The sequence below is a fragment of the Vanessa atalanta genome, chromosome 21 (genome assembly GCF_905147765.1).
Source record: "Vanessa atalanta chromosome 21, ilVanAtal1.2, whole genome shotgun sequence".
Taxonomy (NCBI): Eukaryota; Metazoa; Arthropoda; class Insecta; order Lepidoptera; family Nymphalidae; genus Vanessa; species Vanessa atalanta.
This window is the reverse complement of record NC_061891.1, coordinates 10,086,052-10,101,358: the sequence shown is the minus strand read 5'-3', so window position 1 is coordinate 10,101,358 and position 15,307 is coordinate 10,086,052. Positions and strand designations below refer to the sequence as shown.

Here is a 15,307-nt window from a genome sequence, read left to right as displayed (position 1 = left end):
CTCCACTATCAATTACCATCAGACGGAGTGGAGTCATATGCCTAACCGATAAATATAAAAAAACAAATACGTGTGCGTCTCACACCCGACAGAAGTGAAAACTTATTAAGAGAGGAGGAGCCTGCCTACCGTATGCATAAGAGAAAGGGAAGCCAGACTAACTGGTGCCGTAACGCGTTACGTTACGAAGCGGTTTACAAAACCATAAGATATTATTACTTAAAAAAATCATAGACAAAACTATCAAGTTGCAAAGAGTGGGTGAACCAGTGGAATTAAAATCAAGAAACATTCGTCATGTTGGCAGAACTGTGACTCATCGACTATGTTGTCTATAATTAAAAGTGTTAAATGTATCATTGAATCGTGATACTATTAATATTTAAAACCCATTCATATGTCTTTTACTTCTAATACTAGTCACGTAAAATCATACTAAATATTTTATTACAGATAGTAGCTATTAACAACTTCTAAGTAATTTCTTCTGTTTCAAACGTAAATAAATTATAAAATTTAAATACATGGAACGTATTTATATTATTATTTACACAATAACTGATTATGTGTTTGGAATAGCCATATTTATCTCGTTCACTTGGTGGTAGGGCTTTGTGCTACCGCTAAACAGCAAATACTTAGTATTGTTGTATTCTTTAAGCCCATATGTCACATATGTTATGTACACATCGTAGTTCCCAAGGTGGCACAAGGGGGCGCATTGGAGATGTAAGGAATGGTTAAAATTTCTTACCGTGCGAATGTCTATGGGTGGTGACCACAGAAATCAGATAGCTTATTTGAGTGGTTACTACATACAAACATCTATTTGCTAGTCTTTAAAAAAATTTAATCAAATTGAATATAATAAACACGTTTACTGGATGTGTTTATTTCTAGTTTTTTTTTTTTTTAAATTGGAATGTTATGGTCAGTACACATTAAGTTTATTGTCTATTAAAAATAAGGATAAAAATGTCGGAATTAATTTCGTGGCTTAAGCCTTGACCAAAATTGTATTTATTTTAACGAAAAATATTAAAATGTTAATTAGAATAACAACATAATGATATAATCATTATTATTTTATTTCTAACATTATATTATATATATAAAATAAATTATTAATTCTGTTAGTTTTTAAAAAATAATGTGATTAATTCCAAAATCAAGAAAATTACACTTGAAAGCCAATTTTTTCAACTTTTTTACGGAACCATCTGAATAAATGCCATATTCACAATTTATTCAACCGCAAAAACAGCAATAGTTTTTATTTATGGTTTCAGGTTGAAAGTAGAGATAACCAGTGTTATTAAAACGGTTTAACGACTAAGATTCCTTGGTTGGCGCGTAGACGATTTAATTCATGGGGGAAGTTGACCAGTTACCATCACAGGGTCTATTGCTATTCAAAATAAATAATAATTTAATCGTTCTTTTCAATAGGTATCCTTTAGCGTCGATATATATAAGATTACCAAATAAATGTACGAAAAAGCTATTAATTTTCAAATGAATTTAATATTAATTTGTGAATAAATTGTTGTAATAATTTTCTTTTACCAAAATAACGCATTTAAACTCTCTATCGCTGTATTTGATATGTGAATTTTATACCAAAAATAACTTGAATTCCAAAAGAGTAATAGGTTTTAGTATTAGAGCCGAGATGGCCCAGTGGTTAGAACGCGTGCATCATAACCGATGATTTCGGGTTCAAACCCAGGCAGGCACCACTGAATTTTCATGTGCTTAATTTGGATTTATAATTCGTGCTCGGCGGTGAAGGAAAACATCGTGAGGAAATCTGCATGTGTCTAATTTCAACGACATTCTGCCACATGTGTATTCCGCCAACCCGAATTGGAGCAGCGTGGTGGAATATGCTCCAAACCTTCTCCTCAAAGGGAGAGGAGGCCTTTAGCCCAGCAGTGGGAAAATTTACAGGCTGCTAATGCTAAATGCTAGGTATTTAATATATGAACCTCTTCAGTCGCCCATGGCAAGCTTCCTTCTCATTACACTGAAAGTACATCATCATTTATTTAACTTACTTTATTTCATTTATTAAACACGAATAATCAAAGGTGTTTAAATAATATCATAGCGTAAAGTTTCCTCAATGAAGGTCAGCCCTTTGATCTCATTCACTAACAAGTTTTTTAATCTGTTTCCTCCAAGCGTAATAGCGATAAATATGTACGCGTTATTAACATAACTAGTTGTTCTAGTTGATCACAATTATATGCATCTTCCGTCGCTCATTAATTTGCTAATAAACATAATATGAACACCCTACTTATACTACGAATACGAAAGGAAGCTTGTTTGATTCCAACGTTTTTTGTTTTTACTTCTTAACTATTTAACGTTGCCGTTAACATGGATACAGAAAAGGATAAACAAAAACTAATATCTTCCACACAACACTTTTTTTTGCACAAATAAAAGCGAAAATTAAAAAAAAAGAAAAACGAATACATGAAAACGGAAATTAAATATCGAACAGCACATGAAGTAATAATTGTTTCGCTTCGAGAAAAGCCTTCAAATCTAATACTAGATAATAACTAAGTATTAATCTTTAATATATACGGTGTTCTTCGAGTCACTTCCTGGAGTCGAACGCGTGACCCCTCATTAACAATAAATTCTGCATGTGTTCAACCAAGTGAAACGTAAAACTTCGGAGTCTACTTCTAGTTAAGATACTAGCAAATCATCACATTAGAAAAGAAAGACCTCCCGTCGCCTTTGTACGCGATAAAGTCAGAACTGACCAAATGGGTTTTATGCGGTTTTCATAAGGAAGGTTTTGGTCTATAATTAATTAAGGATTTTGTTAAAATTGTATGAAATAGCTGTCGAAAATATTATTACGCCGACCAATAGAGATGTATATAATTATATCAACGTTTTATATACCTACATATCCTACCCGTGCGAAGACGGATAGCTAGTATTAAAAAAAAGGAGTACCTACTGTTCCCAATTTATATTCTTTGTCTTTCTTTATCGATACCCAAATATACTATATATTACTTAAGGTACATTCTTTTGATATAATCGACTATGAGTTTGTACACTGCCGCGTCTCGAAAAGCACCTAAACGTACTTTTGGGCCTGTGCTTGAACGCTTGTCTGTTTTGTTTGATTTACTGTCTCGGATTATGAAAGTAAAGGGATGAAGTACTACATTATGTACACTATAATGTTCTGCGTCGTTATCGTACGACATAACTAGACATATAATTTCCAATGAAACGATGCTAATTTTTGCCATATTTACTAAGGGCTAAGTTTTTCGGGCGACTGTAAGCTGGACACATGTCAAACAAACGAATGATTTCAAATCTTAACGCGTATAAATAATAATAATTCGTGCTTTTTTTTATTCGGGTTATAGTTTTTATAACGTCAGAACAATACATTGTATTAAAGTATTGTTTAAGAATGGCTTTAATTAATACATTACCACGGAAACGGCTGACAGATAATGAATACAATTCAAACAAAACATAAGGAAATTATAATTTAATATGCGTACAGTAAGCAATATTTACATACGACCTTTTAGACTATAGCGATATTAGCGTCTCTGGAAAATCTTCCAATTACACTTTCCTTAATAATTCTACCAAGAAGTATTTTTTACATATGAGAAAAAACTTATCATTACATAGTATAAAACAAAGTCGCTTACCGCTGTCTGTTCCTGTGTAATGTATGACAAATTTTAGTGACAAGTGTAAAGACTACTTAGAAACTAAATAACTAGTAACATAGAGGATGTATTAATAAACACTTATTTGATTCTTTGTTGGGCTTAGCGCAAGCCCGTCTGGTTGGGTACTACCCACTCATCCTATTTTCGACCGCCAAGCAGTCGTATGAGCTAGAGTCCAGGCACAAGGGACACAACATCTTAGTTCATAAGATGGATGCTGGTACCCAATTATCCTCACCCTACCCGTACCCTCTCTACCTATACTAAAAAAAGGTCTTGTGATTCTAAAGAAAAAGACAATCATTGTTTACAAAGCCGATCTTTACTTGTCTGCGTCACAATGTTGTCACACAAACACGTTTTTTATTTATTAATTATCCACATTTACAATTTTGCTCAGTTTTTCTGATAACAATTTTCTTCAACTTAAGTGGTTCTATGAAGTTCCGAGTTCTCTGCGAAACCTGAATATTTATGTTTATGTTTGCTGTTTAATATTATATAAATAGATCATTTGTAAGAAGAGATTACTTTGATCTGCTTATTTTGTTCACCTTTGATTATTTTGATGCAAAAATTTTATATTAAAGTAACAACTTGCAAATGCTGGTCAAAGACCTATACACCGTATAGGATATGGAGGTTATTCCACCAAAAGTAGCACATGACAAATTTTTCATTCGTAAGATAGACTTTAAACACAAATTAAACACATGAAAACTCCGTGGAGCTTGGCCGGGTTTGATTTATAATATTGTGTTGTTACTTATTCTCACGTCTTTGCTTGTAGTCATGGTGTCGAAGGAAGCAACCTCATCATGGCGGCGGGCTTACAACTGCGCCTGCTGCTGTGGAAGGACTACCTCATACGGAAGAGAAAACCGGTTAGTATAATATCGTACGAGAATATCCTTATCGTCCTTACAGAGTATACGAATAAGCATTTCCTATCATTATTTAAAAAAATTAAATTAACATGGTTATTTTTATTACTATAAGTAAGTATTTGAAACGGGATATTTACCATCTTTTTTTTTGGAGCTCGATATTTCAACATTATCTACGAATGTCTTGTTCACGAGTCACGTATACAAGACATTCCCGTTATCGTTATCCGGTTTCAAATACTTATAATAATTTAAAAATATATTTTATTACACACGCAGCAGCCAAAACCTCTTGGAGAATACCATTCCAGTCATTCTCTTCATTCATAAGCTTTTCAAAATAAATCTTCCATCCCTCTTTTATTTCCTCATCTCTGCATAACACCTTACCAGCCTCATCTTTCATGCATTTGATATGTGTTATATCTCACGATCGTCTTTCTCTCTTTTTCGTAATTCGGTAGAGTTCCTTCTGGCCTCTAGGGCTGTTCAGTGAGTTGTACAACTTCTCTTGTGCCTTTGCTCTGGCAACTGCTACCGCCTTCTTTGCTTTCCTCTTAAATTTCTTGTTAACTTCCTTTTTTTCATCTTTTAAACTTGTATTCACATTTTTTACAACCTGCCATTTTTTAAATGCCTTTTTCTTCTCTTTCAGTACATTTTGCACTTCGTCATTCCACCACCACGTATCCCTATCAGACTTTTTCCTTTCGACTCTCCAAACACGTCTTTTGCGACCTTCCTTATGTACCTGGCCATCTCATTCCAACATTCATCTACCAATTTCGCTTCCATCTCATTCATTTCTATCATTTTCTCCACTATATGGTTCCTAAATCTACTAGCTAATTCATCATTCTCTAACATACGCCATCTTGTCTTTAGAGGCGGCCGTAATGGCTGTTTTTTGGGGGAGACACTTAATTTAACCTCCATCACCACAAGCCTATGTTGAGTGACTAATGCTTCGCCTGGCAGCACTTTACAGTTTTTGACAAAGCGTAGACTTCTCCGCCGCACTAGGAAGTAGTCTATCTGTGTCACGTGGTGTGCCCTCTTGTAGGTTATTAGGTGTTCTTCTTTTTCTTAAACCACGTATAAGTAGGTAGGTAGGTAGCTTTACTTTAAATAGTTTGTTAAATGACGATTCAAAAGTGCTTATAAAAGCCTACTTGAATAAAGTATATTTTGATTTTGATCCAATACAATGTGTGTTGTTTTTGTATGAAAGGGACTGAAGGTGACGTCTTCGATATTTCAATGATATTAAATTACCTATGTCCACGTAATGTTAAGGTTTTGATTTGAAATTACGTTTTTTATGTCCGAAAAATCAGAAATTGTAATTTAAATTATTATATTATTTAAACTTAAAAATAATAAGCTACACAAAAAGTCTAATAAATTGAAAATATTTTCAAAGGTCCAGCGTACTCCAGTTTAAAGATTTATTTATTCTGATAAGTACTTAAACAATTATCATGCTTTATATAAATCATGATAATTGTTTGTACTGTAAGATATATCAAATATTCTTTTAATAGCCAATGCGCCATCTACTTTGGGAACTAAGATGTCCCTTATGCCTGTAGTTACACTGGCTCACCCACCCTTCAAACCGGAACACAACAATACTGACTACTGTTGTTTGTTCGAATATCTGATGAGTGGGTGGTACCTACCCAGACGGGCTTGCACAAAGCTCTACCATCAAATTCAAAATATTTTTTTTTAATTAAGCAGGCTCATAAGAGCACTTTTGAATCGTCATATTACGGTGTTGAATTAAATTAATGTAAAGCTACCACCATCTTGTAAGCATAGCAAAGAATCCGCGGTTATTTTTCATATTTATAAATTATAAACTGGAGATTAATAGCCTACTATTCAAAATCGCGTGTAAATAAACCAACACGTTATCGTCCTCAATCGAGTTATAGCTGATGCTGTGACAGGCTATTTAAAAATAAAAAAAAGTAACTCGTTCGCCCTTGGCAATTAAAGCCTTTGGGTTGGAGAACAAGAAACCTTTACTTATATACAGCAATATTTAAATAGTATAAACTAAATAAATCACTTTTCTCGTCTGTTTGTTTGCTTACTTCTCAGCTACACGATTTAGATTGATGTGCGTTTAAAACGATATTGTAGTTTGTGCCACCCACTCAAAAGATAAGTATTCCAAACAACAATGCTTAGTACTGATGTGCTTCAGTTTGAAGAGTGACGGCTGGTGTAACTACAGGCACAATGGATATAAGTTCTTAGTTCCCAAGATTGTTGGCGCATTGGCGATGTAAGGAATGGTTAATATTTCTACAGCACCAATGTCTATGGGCGTTGGTAACCATATCATAAAAAAGCTAATGCAAGTTTAATATTTGTTTCAGATAACATTGGCCGGTATCCTTTGGGCGACATTTGTTATGCTCAGTCTCTACACAGTAAGGATAAACATAGACAACAAAGACTACCCAACTTGTAAGTTTATATGTTAAGATTTGAAAGCTTCAATTGGTCAGTGCTGTCTATTACAGGATTCCGTTCTAATGGACGTGCTTCTGTGTTGATAGGCATTACATCTATACCCGTTGATACACGAAGCATCAGACACGATTTAAGAAGTGGTTTGTACTCCTTGCCATTCGAGAAATAAGAAATGTATTTAAGCAGTTTTTACAATATTTATGACTGAAGAGAAATCAGAAATATTTGTAAAAGCTTGGCAATTAAATTAAAAGGAATTATTTAGAAAAAAAATTTTTTTTGGCCCTATTTTATAGTATAAGGTATATAATATACCCACAACCATTTTGATAATTAATAAATTTTGATCGTCGATTTTAAAGAATTCAACACAACAGTAAGCTTTGCTGGTTCAATTGTGAGTTGCTAGAGAATAAAGTAAACCTTAGTCCACACATAGGGTGTTTTCGGTTGCAATTATGGCATGCGGTTTCTTTTCATCGAATTTAATAATCTTAGCCCCAAGCGACAATTCTTAATTCTCAAAATACTCAGCTGTTCTCCGGACTTTAAATGAGCAGTTTTTAGGACTTAAATTCGAGTTATTTATCAGTGTAAAGACGTATCAGAGAAGCGCTTTAAAAAGTGTATTGAAATACTAAGGTATAAAATAAATAAAATAATTAGATTAATTGTTCAGGGCAGAAACTTTTGGACCGTCTAGTAAATTATTTGTGTCAACGTCTAGATTATTAATAAACGTATTAATAATGTTGGAAACTTATTATTAATGATTCATAAATCATACTCTTTGATCATTAAGCTGTCTATATTAAATATAGAATAAAGTGGCTTTAATAATGTTCTACATAGCATCTATTGACAATAGACATGTGTCCTATTTAGATTGGGATCTGTTTCTTTCTCAAATTTGAGAAGAGATATTAAGCTTAGTTTATGAACTGCCATTAAATATTGATTTTATTAGAGCTCTTAACCTAAGGTCATGGATACAATCATAACTATTAAAGCAGTTGGGTTTTTCTATAATGTAGTAGCATCTCGAAGTAAGGAAGTTGCCACTATACAAACGTATTAAGTGTCTTGTCTGGATTTACCTATATTTGTGGCTTTATTGTTCACCGGAGATCAGTCGCGGTTGGAATACCAGGTATAATTTCATAAATTATTTCTTCAGGTCAATTTGCGGCTCGTGCGTTGCCCAGCGCCGGTGTACTTAATTTCCTCCAGTCTTTTGTATGTAACGTGAATAATGAGTGCTCACCTTTAGAAGAATTTGAAGAAATACCCACATATGAAAAATCTAGGTAAGATTTTTCATATGAATTATCATTACATATTTGAACAAATCAATTGACTTTGTTTCAAATTATAAAGTAAAGACACTGCACATATTTAGTATTAAACGTTATTGTCCGATACAAAATATTGTTCATCAATTAAATCTTGATTACATAAAAATAGTACTAATAATGGTTCAAATAAGAAACTCCGAATTTTTAGGTACATCTAATAAATAGATGCTGCGCTATTCTGTAAAAACATACTTCGTAGCTTACTTGTGAAATGTTGGTGATAAATTCGTTTGGTACGTTTATCCTTAAAAGGTTATTAATTGTATTAAAGTCGATATCGCATTTTATCATTTTCTGACATAACACGTTCGTGTTTTGCGTTTTATCGAGTTTGTTCTTACAGAAAACCAGTAACTCCAACGTTCATATTTTATTTTAACATCTTATTTCTCAAAAATTGATTTATATTCGAGAGAGTGGTACTATAAGAATAAAGTGTCAATGTTTATGTGCAGTGGTGGCAACTTACCATCATACGACAAAAAAATGCAGTATGTCTATTCAGAAACCTTAATACTCTCAAGGCCCAGTTAGACAAATATTTTATATTTAAAGTCTCAATTTAAGTAATGGGCTATTATATTATTTTAAACATAGCCTTTTTATAAATATTCCGTTATTCTTTCTCAATTCGAAAAGGTTTACTCAAATACAACGTCAACTCACTCCGCTGCTCAATAATGCGACTGTTATCGACACGGCGTCGACAGCACCCGACGCGCTTAAGCTACTCGCCACCTTGTCTGATATCGCTGACAATGCTGTATTCTCTAATATCACAAGTAAGTGGGTTTTTTCTCAGTTACCTATTTAGGTAACTTTACCAAAAGAGATTAAAAATATTCTTTAAAAAATTTGCGTACCACAGATTCTATAAAGTCTTAAATCACTTAAAATGCACTCTTATATATACGTTTAAATGAAAATAATTAACCTTTTTCAGAAAATGGATTACGAGTCAGTGATTTATTTAGAAATCCAAACAGGGTAAAACGGTATATATCCAGACAGTTGGATATTTCTGAAGAAGTAACTGATAGCGTGATGATTGCAGAAATCGGTTTTGAAGGCGTAAGAACTAAATCACAAGCATTAGACGCATCGATTATTATTACTGACCGAACTTTTAAGTAACTCTAGTACTTATTTCAGATTTTCCAAGAGGGCATTGATAGATGTAACGCAAAATCTACAATCAAAACGATAAAAATAAAAAATGTCGAACATTTAAATATATTTGTGAACAAGCTTTGCAGTGTTGAAAATAAAATTATACAAAATCTAGTCAAGGATTTGCTTCTCGAAATTGATTTAGGGAAATATGTAACAATGGTATGTAGTAATTACACATTGTAAATATTGTGTTTTATCTAAAAACAATCAACTAGAGTAGAATTAATATTAAAAATGACTGCCTCATCAATCTATTGGCTTGCTTTTAAGGCTGCAAGTTCCGAAATACTGGGTTCCCAACTTGGACCAATATAGACTTATTTCATTTCCCTGTCTCAAAATTCTTACTATAAGCCCGAAGTTTGCAAGTTGGGCAGTGTACCTGGGAGAGTCCTGAGCTTGAAAATTTTCCGATCATATATTGCCATTCCTTTGTATGATAGGTGCACCTGCGCTTGCACATACCAACGCCATGCTTTGAGATATTTGTTGTGACCTTAAACAGTCAGAAGATCATCATCCCATAAGCATTTCGTTATAAGTAAAGTTATTACGTTATGTTTTCTATTTTATGTAAGCAATTCCCGTCTTTTAAAGTTTAAGAACATGTGTCTTAATTCCTCCAGGCTGGTGAAATGTATTCAAAATTAACCGGGGATGATAGAATAACAAGAATAGGGGACATGATCGTAGCTGTGCTGCGAATGACGGTAAATAGCTTCTTACCCCCAGAGCTGACTACTATTTTGCAGGGACGACAACCAGACTTCAGTTACATTAATTTGACCATGTAAGTATTATAGAAAATAAATAATTTAGAATAATAATTAATTAAAAACGATGCATATGTACATAATGATATTATTTCCGACACTCGCTACCCGTCGTAGCTTCGCACATGTAAAATAAGGGTCTATATTAAATGTTTGTATTGTAATATATATAATTTAATCGTAGTTTACATGGACATGCCGGTAGAGCTTCTATTTATCATGATATCTTAGCCAATTCACACAAATCATTTATGAATTACAAACCTTAACCTTCATCATGCTAGAACAACTCTATGAAAATCCGTTCCGTAACTTTTCAGTTTATCACATTAAAACAAACAGATAGAGAAACACAGTACAGTTGCAATTAGTTAAACAGAAGAGTTATACATACCCATAAAATTCAATATAATTATAATGACTTCATTTACAGGATCACCAAAGCAATGGACATGTTCCAACCAACTTTTGGAGAGACTGACTCGTACAAATCACTACGAGATATAATTGATACTGTAGTTCTAGGTATCGAATATTTAAACAAGTTTTTAATAAACAAAGGAGACACGGTTGAAGAAGTCAATGATTTAGAAGTAACAAATGTCGGCAACGTGTTGGATATAAACAAAGAAATTAAAAGAGTTACACTAATTTTCGGCAACGTCGCTGATGTAGTTACAGAACCAAGCAGCAATGATACAAACGCGAATATATTCAATATGTAAGTTGTAAAATGTTCCTTTGTATAACTAGATAGTCAATTATTTATACAATTTTATATATAATTAGTAATTATACCTAAAACGATTATTGCAATTAAATAAACTACTCTAGTTCTCTACTCGACTAATATGTATGTACCACATTTTTCTTTACAGTTTATCGCGTTTAACAAATTTTGTTTTAAAATGGTTACCAGCTAATCAAAAACATGATGTTCTGTTTTATTCTTCACTTCTTGGAAAGCTGATTGAAGGAAGTGAGAGAGTTATTGATATAAATATGCATTTAGAACAGTTGGCTCACAATGTATCCTTGCGGAACCCCCAGGGAGTAAAAGTACTATTAAAATTACCACTACATATAGTTAAAAGTGGTTTAGAAGCTTTAGCTGATGCTGAAAGAACACAGGTATAATTTAAGAAAAAAATTAACTATCGGTAGTATTTTAAGGTTAATAATAGTTTATTTAATATAAATTATTTCAAAAACAAAAAATTCTGAGTTGTATTGTAGATCTAACCATCGTTATGGTGGCAGTTGACTGATGATGTCTCTCCGTATTTATTTTGGTTTGTCGAAGTCATTGTTACCGACAACACTTGCTTATCCATTGAAGACTAAAAGTACACTTTTTAGGAACAAATTTGAACTTTGTCATTTTTTAATTGATTTTGATTTCAGATTGCTACGTCTAAAATGAATGACCCAGGCCAAATGTTTTGTGACATTAATCGTCTTAAGAACTTTTTCTTGATTTCAAGAGAAGAAGCGTCGGATCTGAAGGCACAGCTTTGTACAGACGCATGGAAAAACTATATATATGATTTGGTGACGTCATTCGGTATATATGAAGTTAAGAATAACGTTAGTAATCAAATTCTTGTATTATTACAATACTGAATAATTTTAGCTTATAGGTTCCCAAATTTTATATAAGAATATTGAATTCTAGCTCTTCTATGATTTGTAAATTTAACAACAAGCGATACTTATGAAAGTATTTTACGATTAAAACAATAAATTTAAAAGTTTTTTAAAACCTTAAAATAATCGCATAAACGCTCCATAAAAATTTTTGCTTGGAATCATCAAAAGAATATTCTCAAATAATATTGTATTTTTAGATAAACAGTATGGCGTCGCTTTTCGTGCTGGAGACTTTGGGCAAAGACATCAGCGATGAGCTTTATACCATCGACAAAGATTTTGAAATCCTGAAGAACTTTACAGAAAATTTAAAAAGAATGGAAATAGAAGAGAGACCAGCCATCAATTGGTCTCTAGTGCTTAACGTTTCCGAAGAATCTGAATTGTTAAAAGTTTTCCGAAACAAATCACATTTGGGTAAAAATATACTGTGAGTTTATTTTAATGCAAATTTATTTTTTTTTTAAATTATAAATTGCACTGTTGAATTTTAATAAAGATTTGTCATATCAGAGTTATTTTAAGTAAATTAAGAATATATTTCACTCCATCCTTTCCTATATAAATGTTCGTATTGATTGTGTTCGTCAATAAGACCCAATATTTAATTAAATTTTGATGTATCTGACAACATATTATCTTAAATATATGTAACACGAGAAAAGAGTTACGCATAAAACCAAATCATTTCATGTACAGGATAACAGTTCACGGAGCGTTGGCTAAAGAAGTCGTGAGCCAGAATCCTCTATTGGAATATAAAATATCTCCGTTCTTAAAGAACATAAATATAATGATAAAAGCAATGAACGAACAATTGGATGTCGCACCTCGAGGACTGCAAATAAAAGTCAAGGAATTGTATCCAGATATTATTAGAACAATTTTAACGACGGCTTTAGACGAGGAAAAGGTAAGTCAGACTCTAACTGTACTCAAATTTATTTTTAATTATGATTATTATTTTTTTTATTTTAATATTTTGTTTTCCCTTTTCTAAAGAGCTACAAAGCTTTGTCTACGTCTTGTCAAGATATTTTATGTCACGGATCGGAAACAGCTAAAGTGTACTTAAATTTTCCGCCAAATATTACTGAAGAAATACTTGTTACAACCTTATGTAATATAACTATTGCCATCGAAGAAGGATTGCGAAGAGACTCGGTGATTGGAAAAGCGGTAAGTTCAACAAAATTACTTTAGTGATTATTAAATATTTCATGGAATACCTGTCTAGTTAGTACAATACATTTTAATTACATACATTTATTTATTTATTTAAATACTTTATTGACCACCACAAAGTAAATGGGACTCAATGCCTAAAGGCATTCTCCGCCAGTCAACCTTTAGGTCAAACAGAAAACCATGAAGGCGGTAATTAATAGTGAGTTAATAATATATGCTTTTATAAGTATGTACAATGTGTACATACTTATAAAAGTATATAAAAAAAGATATACATACCCAAATAGTATCTACAAAATAAGTATTTATCTATACTGTCTATAGTAAAAACATATATATATATATAATATAATATCATAATAATAGTGCATAATAGAAGTCATAAGAGCTAGGGTCTTTCTGACAATATGTGCTCATGTTTTTAAAGTTAATTTAGAGGTTGCTTTTCTAATAGTTTGGCTACTTTGTTCCGTAATTGGACAGCTTGAACGGATAATGTCATCACATACTCTACCGTGAAACAGCTGTGTGAGTCAGTATAACTACAGGCACAAGGGACATAGCATCATTATTCCCAATGTTAGTAGCGCAGTAATATTAACTACCCCTTACTTCCTCAGAAGTAAGGGGTAGTTAATATTTGTTACAGTGATAATGTAAATTTGTCAGTCTGACTACCTATTTCAAACAAATAAAGGAAATCTTACAGATAAACGATATAACAAATGTAAAACACACGACGTTAGAAGAAATAAATTGGACCCAAATAATAACTGGCTTAAATAACTTGTATGAAAAACTAAATGATGATTACACATATTTGTTTGAATACAAAACTTATGGAATGGACAAAGGACTACAGAAGGAAGTAACCGCAATGATGGACGACGTGATGGACTTCTGGTTTAGCGCTAAGAACTTGAGCAGGATTATGCATATAAGGTATGATTGGCGTTATATATCCTGTTTTGGTTGTTAAATAGTATTCAAATGTTCAAACTAACGAATGTCTGAATCAAACGGATCCACTTTATTCATTCATGAAGGCACGCCTCCATTTTAAATTATCGGAGTGTCACTCATACTTACAAGATGTCTTAGAGTGCAGATGACGAGGAATAACAGACAATAAAATACGAAGGATTATATTTGTTATGTTTAATTTATATAAAAAACCCAGCATTTATTCACTTTGTGATGTCTATCACATAATAACGCAATTTAATTAAATTTATAATTCAGTCATTATTTCGCTAAATATTTTTCGAGAAATTCATCATGTTAAAGAGTTAAAAAGTAATATTTGAAAAGCTTGGACTCGTCATTCGTCAAGTTTCAAAAACAGTGAGTTAACTACGTAGTTTCTTGCCGGTTCTTCTCGGTAGAATCTACATTCCGAACCGATGGTAGCTTTACTTTAAATAGTTTGTTAAATGCCGATTCAAAAGTGCTTGTAAAAGCCTGCTTGAATGAAGTATATTTTGATTTTGATTTTGAGCGTGACTCCATCATCATGGACGTGTCAAAATCCTGTCTCCGACCGGTTGAAAGTGCTATAAGTTTTTACTTATTATGTAAAGAAATATCTTAATTATTATTGATTAAAATTATTATGAGCATTATGATTGTCAATGTTTTATAAAATTAATATTAAATATTGTTTCCTTTTAGCATTAAACTGGGTCTTCGATTTTTGGACCTTTTGGATCGCGGCATCTTTAATATAACAGCTGACATCTGGTTACAATTGAAGTATAGTTTTGAATCAGCGATCGGACCGATGACGGTGGCTGATGATATAATTCAAATTATTGCAGGTAAGGTTTATAAGTAATCGTTTTTTAATAATTATTTAGATATGTCTAACTAGTTAAAAAGTAGGGTCTATGGGATCGTCTTAGTACATATGCTTGGACTTCTAAGAGACATACGGGATAAGACTTATTGTGATAATAATCAAATCATCAAATCAGAGCTCATTGTAAAATTTTAATAACTCCTTTATTAATAAGATTTGAAGCGTCAAGACGGTATTTTATAATGCCCAAGGTATTACTGATAAT

At 32.4% G+C, this 15,307-nt stretch overlaps 1 protein-coding gene across 1 annotated transcript in view; it reads left to right on the top strand.

Annotated features, from left to right (window-relative positions):
• Positions 1-15,307, top strand: part of LOC125072452 (ATP-binding cassette sub-family A member 13) — an 81,448-nt gene that overhangs the window by 36,141 nt on the left and 30,000 nt on the right. Inside the window, exons 2-16 of the mRNA XM_047683086.1 lie at positions 4,522-4,615; positions 7,009-7,099; positions 8,283-8,412; positions 9,100-9,242; positions 9,404-9,531; positions 9,613-9,792; positions 10,260-10,423; positions 10,840-11,127; positions 11,285-11,537; positions 11,811-11,993; positions 12,254-12,486; positions 12,756-12,969; positions 13,059-13,235; positions 13,954-14,186; positions 14,916-15,061. Coding sequence (XP_047539042.1) covers positions 4,550-4,615; positions 7,009-7,099; positions 8,283-8,412; positions 9,100-9,242; positions 9,404-9,531; positions 9,613-9,792; positions 10,260-10,423; positions 10,840-11,127; positions 11,285-11,537; positions 11,811-11,993; positions 12,254-12,486; positions 12,756-12,969; positions 13,059-13,235; positions 13,954-14,186; positions 14,916-15,061 — 2,629 coding nt within the window. The 5' untranslated portion in view covers positions 4,522-4,549. The remainder of the gene's footprint in view (positions 1-4,521; positions 4,616-7,008; positions 7,100-8,282; positions 8,413-9,099; positions 9,243-9,403; positions 9,532-9,612; positions 9,793-10,259; positions 10,424-10,839; positions 11,128-11,284; positions 11,538-11,810; positions 11,994-12,253; positions 12,487-12,755; positions 12,970-13,058; positions 13,236-13,953; positions 14,187-14,915; positions 15,062-15,307) is intronic.